The sequence below is a fragment of the Erythrolamprus reginae genome, chromosome 9 (genome assembly GCF_031021105.1).
Source record: "Erythrolamprus reginae isolate rEryReg1 chromosome 9, rEryReg1.hap1, whole genome shotgun sequence".
NCBI classification, from domain to species: domain Eukaryota; kingdom Metazoa; phylum Chordata; class Lepidosauria; order Squamata; family Dipsadidae; genus Erythrolamprus; species Erythrolamprus reginae.
In genome coordinates, this window is record NC_091958.1 from 50860167 (window position 1) to 50873884 (window position 13718).

Consider the following 13718-nt stretch of genomic DNA (forward strand, 5'->3'; position numbering starts at 1 on the left):
TTTCCCCCACACACACACACTGCCACGAAGGGGCGCCCGCTGATTGGCCGGCGGCGTGGAAGCCTCGGCTCCGATTGGCCGGCTGCAGAATCAGATGGTTACACGGCGTTCCACTCTCCCCGCCCCCTTCTTTGCGGGCGGATAGAAGCAGCAGCTGTTTCGCTTGGGGCCGTGGTGACGTCACGCCTCGCGGAAGAGCCGGGACGGACGCGTGTCGTGTAGGTCGTGGGAACGGAGGATCTCCAAGGCAGGGTCTTCTGAAACTTGGAGGTTTCTCTCCCCCCCTTTTTTTTGGAGCAGGAAGATTCAAGCCTAACAAATAGAATGTTTTTTTTCGTGTTTGCTGCTGGCATAAACACACAGGATGAGTTCAGTAAGGGTGACAAACCCTGCTGTATTTAAGGGTGGTCTCTTCCATAAATTTAAAACTAGCCGGGTTCGCCCACCTGCTATATTACAGGCCACGGATTATCCATTATTGTTGTTGTTGTTGTTATTGTTGTTGTTATACATCACACAGTCCTAGGTGCTTGGGAAGCGCCCGACTGGTGATGAAATACGAAATCCAGCATAGTGATATCGTTTGCTGCGTTGTATTGATATAATAATAATTTGTTTATTATTATTATTATTATTATTATTATTATTATTATTATTAATTACATTTGTATACCGCCCCTATCTAAAGACTCGAGGCAGCTCACAGCATATAATATAAAACAATGAAATACAAAGACAGATCTAATCAATTAAAATTATATAATCTAAAATCCCAATATATTAAAAACCAATCATACAGATTCAAATCTCAATTATAGATTGCATTCATTGCAGGCCTGGTGACATAAATGAGTCTTAAGACTCTTGTGAAAGGCAAGGAGGATGGGGGCAGTATGAATCTCTCGGGGGAGCTGATTCCAGAGAGCTGGGCCCCACACAGAGAAGGCTCTTCCCCTAAGGCCCCGCCAAGCGACATTGTCTGGTTGAAGGGACCTGGAGAAGACCAACTCTATGGGATTCATACGGCAAAAGGTGGTTCCATAAGTAATCTGGCCCATAAGCTCAACAGCCGCTTTCACATATCAATAGTACAGACCTTCATATTTCTAGGTTCAAGACCTAAATTGGACACCTAACATCAAAAACGTCATTCAGCTTGGCTGCATGGCTAGAGGTATAACAAGCAGGAAGAGGGAGATTATGGTCCCGCTATATAGAGTGCTGGTGAGCATAGTTCCCTCTAAGCTGAGCAGTGAGCAATCGCTCACTTAAAAATCATCATCAACTCAGAGTTTTCCAAACCTGCCCAGAAGCCGAGAGGGAAGGAGAGAGAGAGGAAGAGAGGAAGAGAGAGAAACAGATAGAAAAAAGAGAGGAAGAAAAAGAGAAAGAAAAAGAATGGGAGTAAGGAAGAGAGAAAGAAAATCAAAATCTAGTTTGAAACTAGCTCAACTATTTAAGTGGCATTTTGATATTGATAGAGTTGCCCTATTATGAGCTCACTGTTATAGACACACAGTACAGTATTTTATTTTGAAATTCTCTGAGGCAAAACAGGGTGGGTTTTTTGTTTGTTTGTTTATTTATTTATTATTTCTGTGCCGCCCAGTCCCGAAGGGACTGCCGCTCAGACACTATACTTTTCCGCCCCCCCCCAAAAAAAAATTAGAGGGAACACTGCTGGTGAGACCCCATTTGGAAGACTGTGTTCAGTTCTGGAGACTCACCTACAAAAAGATATTGACAAAATTGAACGGGTCCAAAGACAGGCTACAAGAATGGTGGAAGGTCTTGAGCATAAAACGTATCAGGAAAGACTTCATGAACTCAATCTGTATAGTCTGGAGGACAGAAGGAAAAGGGGGGACATGATCGAAACATTTAAATATGTTAAAGGGTTAAATAAGGTCCAGGAGGGAAGTGTTTTTAATAGGAAAGTGAACACAAGAACAAGGGGACACAATCTGAAGTTAGTTGGGGGAAAGATCAAAAGCAACATGAGAAAATATTATTTTACTGAAAGAGTAGTAGATCCTTGGAACAAACTTCCAGCAGACGTGGTGGATAAATCCACAGTAACTGAATTTAAACATGCCTGGGATAAACATACATCCATTCTAAGATAAAATACAGGAAATAGTATAAGGGCAGACTAGATGGACCATGAGGTCTTTTTCTGCCGTCAGTCTTCTATGTTTCTATGTAAAAAAAGCACAACAAGGAATGTTCTTTCTGTGCCAACTCAGGAAGCTCAAACTGCCCAAGGAGCTGCTGATCCAGTTCTACAGAGGAATCATTGAGTCTGTCACCTGCACCTCTATAACTGTCTGGTTTGGTTCTGCAACCCAATAGGACCGACACAGACTTCAGAAAAACAATGGCTGCCAACCTGCCTTCCATTGAGGACCTGTAGACTGCACGATTCAAAAAGAGGGTGGTGAAAATATTGACTGACCCCTCACATCCCAGACACAAACTGTTTCAACCCCTGCCCTCAAAACGTTGCCACAGAGCCTGCACACCAAAAACTAGACAGAAGAAGTTTTTCCCCGAATGCCCTCACTCTGCTAAACAATTCCCTCAACACTGTCAAACTATTTACTAAGGTTGCACTACTATTACTACTAGTTTTTTCTCATGCTCTCAGTGTACATAAAAGCAGAGGGGCGGCATACAAATCCAATAAATAAATAAAAGATACATTTGTCAAGAATCATGAGGTAAAAAACACTGAATGATTGCCATAGGGGTCAAAGAAGCAATGAGGAAACAATATTAATAAAAATCTTAGGATACAAGCAACAAGTTACACTCGTACAGTCCTAAGTGGGAGGAAAAGGATGATGGGAATGATGAGAAAAAAACTAGTAGGAATAGTAGTGCAGACATAGTAAAAAGTTTGACAGTGTTGAGGGAATTATTTCTTTAGCGGAGTGAGGGCATTTGGGGGAAACTCCTTGTGTCTACTTGTCTTGGTGTGCAGGGCTCTGAGGGTAGGAGTTGAACCAGTTTATGTCCAGGATGTGAGGGGTCAGTAAATATTTCCACAGCCCTGTTTATTACATAATAGTAACAGTAAAAGCAATAGTAACAGCAATAGTAACAATACCGGTAATAGTAAGAGTAACAGTAAGAGTAATGATATTTTCTTTTACTCCGCGTCCCCTTTAAGAGGCGTTCCCCCTCTTCCCCCCTCCCTCCTCTCCGGAGGCGTGACCGGCGGGCGGGGAGGGGAAAGAGGAGAGAGGAGGGGGTGGATGGGGCGCGTGTTGCAATCCGAGGAAGTCACGTGACCACCAGTCTTGTGACCGGCCGGAGTCGCCGCCACCGCCGCCCGCAGGCACAAAGCGGGTTGCGTTGGTGCTGCTACTGCGGGGCGGCAAAACTCTCCGAGAGGCGCTTCCTCCCCTCCCCCCGGCTGGCCCCTCCCCCCCTACCCGCCTCCCCCCACCCCACATGCCCCGCCGGCTCTGGGTGCAAGTGGGGAGCCCGCCGCCTTCGCGGGTCTGAGCCGCCTCCCTCCAGAGACAGAATCCCAGCTGCGGTCTTCGGCCCGGCGCCATGGACAACAAGCCCCTGCTGCAGGACCGGCCGCCGCCCTACAGCCCATACGGGCCGGCGGGCAACTATGCAGCCCCGGGCTATGGGGCCATCCCGCCGGCGCCGCCCTACCCGTTCCCCGCGGGCGCCGGAACCGGTGAGGAGGAGGAGAGGGGAGAAGGGGGAGGGGAGGGAGGAAGGAGGGAGGGAGGGAGAGAGAGAAGAAAGTAGGATAGAGGGAGGAAGGAAGGATAGAGAGAAAGGATAGAGAAGGAAAGAGAAAGTAGGATAGAGGAAGGAAGGAAGGATAGAGAAGGAAGGAAGGAGAGAGAAGAAAGTAGGATAGAGGGAGGAATGAAGGAGAGAGAAGGAAGGAAGGAGAGAGAGAAGAAAGTAGGATAGAGGGAGGAAGGAAGGAGAGAGAAGAAAGTAGGATAGAGGAAGGGAGGGAGGACAGAGAGAAGAAAATAGGAGAAAGGAAGGAAGGAGAAAGGATAGAGGGCGGAAGGAAGGATAGAGAGAAGAAAGTAGGATAGGGGGAGGAAGGGAGGATAGGGAGAAAGGATAGGGAAGGAAGGAGAAAGTAGGATAGAAGAAGGAAGCATAGAGAAAAGAAGTTAGGATAGAGAAGGAAGGAAGAATAGAAGGATAGAGAAGAAAGTAGGAGAGGGGAAGGAAGGAAGGATAGAGAGAAGAAAGTAGGATAGAGAGAAGAGAGGGAAGGAGGAAGGAAAGAAGGAAGGGTGGGAGAGTGGATTTCCCAGGCAGGATCCCCCTCTACTAGGGATCCCCCTTTAGAAGAAGACAAGGTGCTGCCTGGGCAAAGAGTGCCTCTGAGCACAGACAGAGTGCCTATCTGGTGTGAGGTAGGAAGGAGAAGGAGTGGGGAGGCTTACCTGAAGTTTCTCGCCTTGGGAGGGGAGGGCGAAGGTGGCATTGCGGGCTTGGCAGCTGGAGAAGGGGAAGCCCAGCTCTTGCGAAAGTGGGGTGAATGGAGGGAGGTGTTGAAGGCCTTCCTCCTCCTCCTCTTCTTTCTCTCCTGCAACCCAGTTTACAGCAGGCCCACGGGACTACAGCTCCCATCAAGGGTTGAGGATTGCGGTCCAGACATACCTGATGGGGGGAGCGATCTGTTAGAGAAGAGGGTTGGCGACAGGGTGGGAAGGAGGGAAGGAAAAAATGGAATGAAGGAAAGAAAAATGGGAAGGAACGGGTTTTTTAGAAGGGAGGGAGGAAGAAAGGAATTTGTTAGGAAGGAGAGAAGAGAAAGAAAGGAATAAAGGAAGAGGGAAGGAAAGAAAGGGAAAGAAGGAAGAAATAAAGAAAGAAAATGAAGAAAAATAGGAAGGAGGAAAGAAGGAAAGAAAGAAGAGAAAGAAAGGAAGAGAGAAGGAAAGAAAGGGAAAGGAGGAAGAAATAAAGAAAGAAAATGAAGAAGAAAAAAAGGAAGGAGGAAAGAAAGGCAGGAAGGAAAGAAGGAAAGAAAGAAAGAAAGAAAGAAAGAAAGAAAGAAAGAAAGAACCAAGTGGAAAACTGGTTTGGGTTGAAAGGACTTTTTTTTTCCTTCCAAAAACTTCTACCAAACTCCCCCACTTCCCTACCAAGGAAACCATTGGTATTGTTGTTTTAAGCTTAAAAATTGGGAAACTTGAGTTCTGTTGACGGAAGCAGCAGTGATTCAGAGGCCTTGTGAATTTACTCATTTTAAAAAGGAAAAAAAACCCTTGGGTAACATGGTTGAAATTTGTGATGATTCATTTGAAACTTTCAAGGACTTTAAAAAAAAACCCCAACTTTGTTTTGTAATCACTTCCTTTGGTAAAAACCAGCCTTTGAATTCAGCTGTCACTTTCGAAAATGAGTAAAGTTCCTTTTTTCGTTGGGAGTCAGGCTGATGGTACAGGAGGAGGAAGGGTTCAAATATCCTGAGATTTACTCCTGGTTTAGTGTAAGGTGTGAACTTGGCCAGTGTGGAGTGCAAGGATTGGTAACCATCTATGTTTTTTTTAAATCACCAGGCTGGCAAAGATAACACGTAACCTTAAAAGCAATACAAACCATACCTTTTCTATATAATGCAGAAATCATTAATAAGTCATAATTATTGCCAAAGAACAAATATGTAACCATGGTTATGGTTTGGAAACATGTTGAAGCCATATAGTAAGGACTTACCGAGGGTTTTTTTCCTCGAATTTGGCAACTTTTAAAATGGGTGGACTTCAACTCCCAGAATTCCCCAGCCAGGAGTAATAAGCAAGGCATAATAATAATAATAATAATTAATATGAAAAGAGTTTACAAAACTCCCGATTTAGGGCTACAACCTCTCCCACTACCATGTCCCGCGAAGAATATGTTTCTATGTTTCTAAGAAACTTTTTCTCCATCAAACTCACCTGGCTTTGCTTTGATCATGGTTTGTAGATTAAACCACAACCGATTGCATTTGTGCCTCCCTTTAGTGTGGAAACCATGATTTGTACATATGAATTGTGGTCTGTTGTTTGTTGCCCACCAAGATAATTGCGGCGTGACTTATAAAGATAGTTGGATGCAGCGAACTGGAGAATACAGTGGTACCTCTACTTAAGAACTTAATTTGTTCCGTGACCAGGTTCTTAAGTAGAAAAGTTTGTAAGTAGAAGCAATTTTTCCCATAGGAATCAATGTAAAAGCAAATAATGCGTGCAAACCCATTAGGAAAGAAATAAAAGCTCGGAATTTGGGTGGGAGGCGGAGGAGGAAGAGGACGAGGAGAACAGTCGCTGCCCAGAGCGAAGGCAGCGTTTCTTTTCTCTGGGTGCTGGCAGAGGTTTATTCCCTCTCCAAGCGCCCAGAGAAAGGAAAATGCTTCGTTCGCTCTGGGCTGCCAAAGCCTCCTTAAGCGCCACCGAAAGGCTCCTCTGGCAGCCCAGAAAAGCCCAAGATGGCCGGGATTAAAGGGGGAATGGCAGGAAACTGGCCGGGCCTTCATTCTGCTCTTAAATTTCTTGGGAAAATTTCTTGGGAAATTTTTCCAGGCTCGGGTTCTTAAGTAGAAAATGGTTCTTAAGAAGAGGCAAAAAAATATTGTACACCCGGTTCTTATCTAGAAAAGTTCTTAAGTAGAGACGTTCTTAAGCAGAGGTACCACTGTATTTAACTTTTGAGTGCATCTAATAAGATTTGGCTTTTTTCCTTGTCTGCTTTGGAAAAAAGTGCTAATAAAGGAGGATTGAAATAAGGGGTCCTTTGGGGAATGAAACCTCTGCAAGAAAGCAACCGAGCAAAACGGTTTGGGAAAAGGCTGAGCAAATGGTTAGCAAATGGTGCGCTGCATGCACATTTACATTCCTCTTGCATGCATGGGCACACCGCCCAGTGTATTTTCCCTTTGTGCACATGTGCAGAAGCAGAATCTCGCAAGGGGGTGCCATGCACGAGAGAGATTTTGATGGGTTTTTTGCTTCTGCGCATGCACGGAAGCAAAATCTCATGCACACATCCCCCTCACAAGATTTCAGTGTTTTTGCTTCTTGTGCATGCAAAAACACACTGGCCCGCGCGCACGAAAGGGAACCAAAGTTGCACGCACAGCGCACCAGTAGCAACAGTAATTGCAATCCTCCCCTGGATATAGCCATTTTTGGCTTCCCAAAAACCCACCCCTGCACCCCATTTTTGTGGAAATTGGCCTGTTTTTTGCAAAAATAATAATAATAATAATAATAATAATAATAATTATTATTATTATTATTATTATTATTATTTATTAGATTTGTATGCCGCCCCTCTCCGAATGTCTATTTTTGCCTTCCCCCAGTCCCCAGAAGCACTCTGCAGGCTTCCCAAACCCTCTACATGCCCTGTTTTTTTTGCAAAAATATGTGGAAAAAGGCCCATTTACACCCTTTTTTGCAAAAAAATTGGGCCTGCAGAGTGCTCCTGGGGGCTAGAGAGGACAAAAACTTTTTTTTTCTTTCTTACGTCTTCAAAATCTCAGTGCATTTTATGCACCAGTGCGTCTTACGGTCTGAAAAATACGGTAATATATTTTTTTTCCCTGCTCTGGTCCTGCCAGCAGATCTGTTTGGAGAAGTTAAACATTAACTCTAGAACCATGTCATTAGGCCTTGGGCCAGGTTACAAGAACTTCTGGGAAAGGGGCTTTTAGCTTTAAAAGGGTTGGGAATACTTTGAGGGTTGTTTTTTTGTGGTGTTGAGTAGAATTGTGGCCTTGATTTAATTTGGGAGAAGCAATGCTTATAGGTCACAACTATAACAACTTAAGGAGTCGCTTAAGGCTCAAAAGGACTCTGGTGGTCCATTTTTTATTTTTGCATTGGTGGGAGATCTTGTACGGTGGTGTTAATATCTTCCAAGCTTTGGACCTCAGCTCTTCTCCATGGCTTCTTCTGAGCATAATTATTTTTAATTATTTTTCTCCACCTTAAGACATATGCAAGTAAAAACACAATACCAATATCTAACAAAATACATACTGTATATAAAAGCTTCATATAATTCATACACTTAATGGAGCTTCTTTGCTTTCTGTTTTCATTTCCCATAACTTCATCCCTCCAACTAATTAACAAATAAAAATATTTAAACGACGTCGTAATGGTCATTAAACAAAATGTTTCTCTGTCCACTTTGGTTTCTCCTGTCCAGGATATACCCAAGAACGAAATATCTGAACTGAATCACGCAATTTGATGTTAAAACGAATCGTGGTTGATAACCTAACCAAAATGTTAAAATAAAATTATATTTATATTTAATTATACTTATATTTATAGTAAAAAAAATTATTTAATTAATATAATTTATATTTATATTTAAGATGAAACAGGAAAACACAGATCAAATGAAACAAATAATATACAAATATAGTAGAATATACCTAGAATAGTTATAATCAACTACTAAAAGGCTATCTGATATGATAGTCAACAAAAAGGTTGCCAATTTAGTAAATTACACTGATATAGTACTGTATATATATATACCGTATATATTTGTCTTTTTTCTTTTCAGTTTTATTATGTACTGTGTATATTTCTTCTTTCTGTACGAATCCCAGCAACCGATTAGGTCCCACAGAGTTGGCCTTCTCCGGGTCCGGTCAACTAAACAATGCCGTTTGGCGGGACCCAGGGGAAGAGCCTTCTCTGTGGCGGCCCCAACCCTCTGGAACCAGCTACCCCCTGAGATTAGAATTGCCCCCACCCTCCTCGCCTTTCGTAAACTCCTTAAAACCCACCTCTGCCGTCAGGCATGGGGGAATTGAAACATCTCTCCCGGGCCTATACAGTTTATATAATATATATGGTATGTTTGTGTGTATGTTTGCTTTTAATAATGGGTTTTTTAGCTTTTCTCTTAAATTATTAGATTTGTTATATATTGTTTATTATTGCTGTGAGCCACCCTGAGTCTGCGGAGAGGGGCGGCATACAAATCTAATAAATAAATAAATGAATAAATAAATAAAATTGTTTGTATGTTCTTTTTTAAAATATTTAATAAAGACTCTTTAAAAAAAATAAACAAAACATTTCTCTTTCCATTTTTCGTTCCTCTCGTCCAGGATATACCGCTCCAAGTAGTTCGCAGCCGCACAACTATCCCAATACTACATATACAATAATCCAGCAGCCCCCTCCCACCACATCGGTCATAGTCGTGGGTGGCTGTCCAGCTTGCAGGTCAGTTTTCTTTTTAGGGGGTTGGGTGCGTGGGTGGGTGGGTGGGAGGAAATTGGGGATTTTAGATTAGTTTATTTAGTTTTAAATTAATTGGATTTAGCCAATTAATTAAAAGCTACCCTGAGTCCTCTGAGAGGGACAGCATATATATCCAACGAGTAAATAAATAAAATAAACGGAATTCCCAATGCTAAAATTCACTTCCTGGGGAGGGAATGGGGATTTTGCAGTATCCTTCCCCTGCCATGCCCAGAAGCCACACCCGCCATGCCACGCCCACCAAGTCACACCCACAAATCCGGTAGTTGGGAAAAAAAATTGGATTTCACCACTGGACACCAAACATCCTGTTTTATCATGGTGTATTTCCTTATATGATCATTTTTTCCATGCTGTCCTTTAAAAAAAATTTTTTAAAGTAAAATAGCTGAGTCAAAAGCTCCATTTAAAAAAATAAAATAATAATAATAATAATAATAATAATAATAATAATAATAATAATAGGACAATTCTATCTGTCTGTCCATTACCCTGGGGGGGGGGAATTATTGACCCCCTCAGAGAGGGTCCGCAACTTGGGCGTCCTCCTCGATCCGCAGCTCACATTAGAGAAACACCTTTCAGCTGTGGCGAGGGGGGCGTTTGCCCAGGTTTGCCTGGTGCACCAGTTGCGGCCCTATTTGGACCGGGAGTCATTACTCACAGTCACTCATGCCCTCATCACCTCGAGGCTCGACTACTGTAACGCTCTCTACATGGGGCTACCTTTGAAAAGTGTTCGGAAACTTCAGATCGTGCAGAATGCAACTGCGAGAGCAATTATGGGCTTCTCTAAGTATGCCCATGTTACTCCAACACTCCGCAGTCTGCATTGGTTGCTGATCAGTTTCCGGTCACAATTCAAAGTGTTGGTTATGACCTATAAAGCCCTTCATGGCACCGGACCAGAATATCTTTGGGACCGCCTCCTGCCGCACGAATCCCAGTGACCGGTTAGGTCCCACAGAGTCAGCCTTCTTCGGGTCCCGTCGACTAAACAATGTCGTTTGGCGGGACCCAGGGGAAGAGCCTTCTCTGTGGGGGGGCCGACCCTCTGGAACCCGCTCCCCCCTGAGATTAGGATTGCCCCCACCCTCCCTGCCTTTCGTAAACTCCTTAAAACCCACCTCTGCCGTCAGGCATGGGGGAACTAAAACATCTCCCCCTTTGCCCATGTTGTTTTGCCGTTGGTTGATTGATTGACTGTGTGCCTGTTTTTTATATATATTGGGATTGTTTTATGAAATTACTAATTTTAAATTGTAATTAGATTGGTGGGCATTGGATTTGTTATTATGTACTGTTTTTTCTATTATTGTTGTGAGCTGCCCCGAGTTTGCGGAGAGGGGTGGCATATAAATCCAATAAATCTAATCTAATAATAATAATAATAATTTATTAGATTGTATGCTGCCATTCTCCGAAGACTCGAAATAAACCTTTCATCCTCGATTCACGCTAAATTAATTAAACCCTAAAGAGGGGATTTTCTTGCAGATTTTAAGTGTCTGACTCTGAGTAGGGCAAGCCCAGCTTTAAACTGGAATGTAAACATTCATTTTCTATTTTTAGACGGCCTGGAGAGCCGGCTAATTCTTACTGTATTAGCTAACATTAGCCTTTCTCTAATTGGAAAGTTTTATGGCTCTTGACCTTCCAACCGAACCTGTGATCTTTGTTAAGAAAATGTCTGCAAGACTCAAAGTGCATATTTTTCTTTTAATATCCACACCCAATTTTCCTTTCACCAAGTTAATCGCACAAGATCAGCACGAGGCTGGGGTTTTTTTGTCTCTCCTCCACTCGCAACAGAATACCCTACGCCAGTGTTTCCCAACCTTGGCCATTTGAAGATATTTGGACTTCAACTCCCAGAATTCTCCAGCCAGCATTCTGGGAGTTGAAGTCCAGATATCTTCAAGGTTGGGAAACACTGCCCTATGCAATAGATGGATGGATGGATGGATGGATGGATAGATAGATAGATAGATAGATAGATAGATAGATAGATAGATAGATAGAGATAGATAGGCAGGCAGGCAGGCAGGCAGGCAGACAGACAGATACATAGATACATAGATACATAGAGATACATAGATAGATACATAGATATACATAGATAGATACATAGATAGATAGATACATAGATAGATACATAGATACTAGATAGATAGATAGATAGATAGATAGATAGATAGATAGATAGATAGATAGATAGATAGATAGATAGATAGATAGAAAGAAACATAGAAGACTGACGGCAGAAAAAGACCTCATGGTCCATCTAGTCTGCCCTTATACTATTTCCTGTATTTTTATCTTAGGATGGATATATGTTTATCCCAGGCATGTTTAAATTCAGTTACTGTGGATTTACCAGCCACGTCTGCTGGAAGTTTGTTCCAAGGATCTAGAGGGGCGGCATACAAATCTAATAAATTATTATTATTATTATTATTATTATTATTATTACTACTACTACTACTACTACTACTACTACTACTCATTCAGTAAAATAATATTTTCAGTAAAATAATATTTTCTCATGTTGCTTTTGATCTTTCCCCCAACTAACTTCAGATTGTGTCCCCTTGTCCTTGTGTTCACTTTCCTATTAAAAACACTTCCCTCCTGGACCTTATTTAACCCTTTTAACATATTTAAATGTTTCGATCATGTCCCCCCTTTCCCTTCTGTCCTCCAGACTATACAGATTGAGTTCATGAAGTCTTTCCTGATACGTTTTATGCTTAAGACCTTCCACCATTCTTGGAGCCCGTCTTTGGACCTGTTCAATTTTGTCAATATCTTTTTGTAGGTGAGGTCTCCAGAACTGAACACAGTATTGATTAGATAGATAGATAGATAGATAGATAGATAGATTAGATAGATAGATGATAGATTAGATAGATAGATAGATTAGATAGATAGATTAGATAGTTTAGATATAGATAGGATAGATAGATAGATTAGATAGATAGATAGATGATAGATTAGATAGATAGATAGATTAGATAGATTAGATAGTTTAGATATAGAGATAGATAGATTAGATAGATAGATAAGATATAGATAGATAGATAGATTAGATAGATAGATAGATAGATAGATAGATAGATAGATAGATAGATAGGTGATAGATAGGTGATAGATAGATTAGATAGATTAGATATAGATAGATAAAATAGATAGATTAGATAGATTAGATAGATAGATAGATAGATAGATAGATAGATAGATAGATAGATTCTATCCTGCAACCATTTTTCATGTGTTTTAACTTCCAGTCCCCTAATCATCCTCAGTGCTGTTGTAACTTTGGTCACTAAATGGAACCGTTGTAAGTCAAGGACTCCCTATTAACGCGTACATCTCGTGCGTTTACTGGCCTTTGATTTTTTTTTATCCACCCTTGTCGTCAACTCCTTTCTCCCTGTCGTTTGATTTCCTTTCTGCAGAGTCGGCGTGCTGGAAGACACCTTTACCTGCCTGGGCATCCTCTGCGCCATCTTCTTCTTCCCCGTGGGGATCATCTTTTGCCTCGCCTTGAGACAACGGACGTGTCCTAACTGCGGGGCGACCTTCGGTTAAGGGATCAGCAGCCACCACCACCACCAACCCCCCACCCCCAGAGGCTTTTGAAGCAGCTGTTACCCACCCCACCCCTTGTTTTTCTAATGTAAATGTCATGTACAATCAGGTTTATGCATCGGGAGCTGATTTTTGTAAAGAAATACAATTAACTACCAAGCGTCGGGCGTCCTTCTCTCTTTCCACGCGTGAAAACTTAACTGATATTTGGGCACGTCGATTATGAAGCTTCTCCGTTTTGGGGTTTTCCTGTTTAAAACGCACCTTTTCCAATAAAAGCACTTTTTTTCAAACTTCGCAAAGAGGCCAACAGCCTTTCCACCTGTCCTCCGAATTAAAGAGAAAAATTATCTTGCGACGTTCGGGGTGGAGAGCATGTAGATTTTGAGTCAGACTTGAACCCGTAGAGAAATTAAAAGGAAAAAAAAAAGAGCTTGATCTGAATCGTGTATCGAATGTTAACGCTTCTTTTGGACATTTATAGACTTAAGTGTCAATTGTTCTTCTCCAACCAGACTGTAATTTTAAAGAGCCCGGTGAAAAATACAGGGTGAATATGACAAAGTTTTTGCAATAAAGAGCGAGCCAGGGTCGGTGTCTGGCTCACGGTAGAAATTGGGAGATGGTAAGTTCTAGCCCCACCTTAGGTATGAAAGCTGCAGGGTGAGTTTCGGGCCGATCACCAGGAGATGGGGAGTTCTAGTCCCACCTCAGGCATGAAAGCCAGCAGAGGCGCTGGTGCAATTTGAGGCATTCATAAAGTTAACAAGTGTGCTTCCATGTGGAATTTAAGGTGCCAGACTAGAAACTAGGAGGTTGTGAGTTCTAGTCCCACCTTAGGTTTGAAAGCCAGTT

The 13718-nt window shown here is 42.3% G+C and overlaps 1 protein-coding gene across 1 annotated transcript; it reads left to right on the forward strand.

Moving 5' to 3' along the window:
* The first annotated feature begins 3264 nt into the window (after positions 1-3264).
* Positions 3265-13165, forward strand: BRI3 (brain protein I3). The gene is made up of 3 exons (XM_070761255.1): positions 3265-3697; positions 9116-9233; positions 12731-13165. Exons 1-3 carry the CDS (start codon positions 3562-3564, stop codon positions 12861-12863), a joined length of 387 nt encoding a protein of 128 aa, XP_070617356.1. The 5' UTR covers positions 3265-3561; the 3' UTR covers positions 12864-13165.
* The last annotated feature ends 553 nt before the right edge of the window (positions 13166-13718 follow it).

Bases quoted from the DNA above. Each gene is read 5' to 3' on its own strand.
- BRI3 (XM_070761255.1), top strand. From the start codon at position 3,562: ATGGACAACAAGCCCCTGCTGCAGGACCGGCCGCCGCCCTACAGCCCA. The intron at 3,698-9,115 runs GTGAGGAGGAGG...CCTCTCGTCCAG, and splicing joins CCCCGCGGGCGCCGGAACCG to GATATACCGCTCCAAGTAGT. The intron at 9,234-12,730 runs GTCAGTTTTCTT...TCCTTTCTGCAG, and splicing joins GGTGGCTGTCCAGCTTGCAG to AGTCGGCGTGCTGGAAGACA.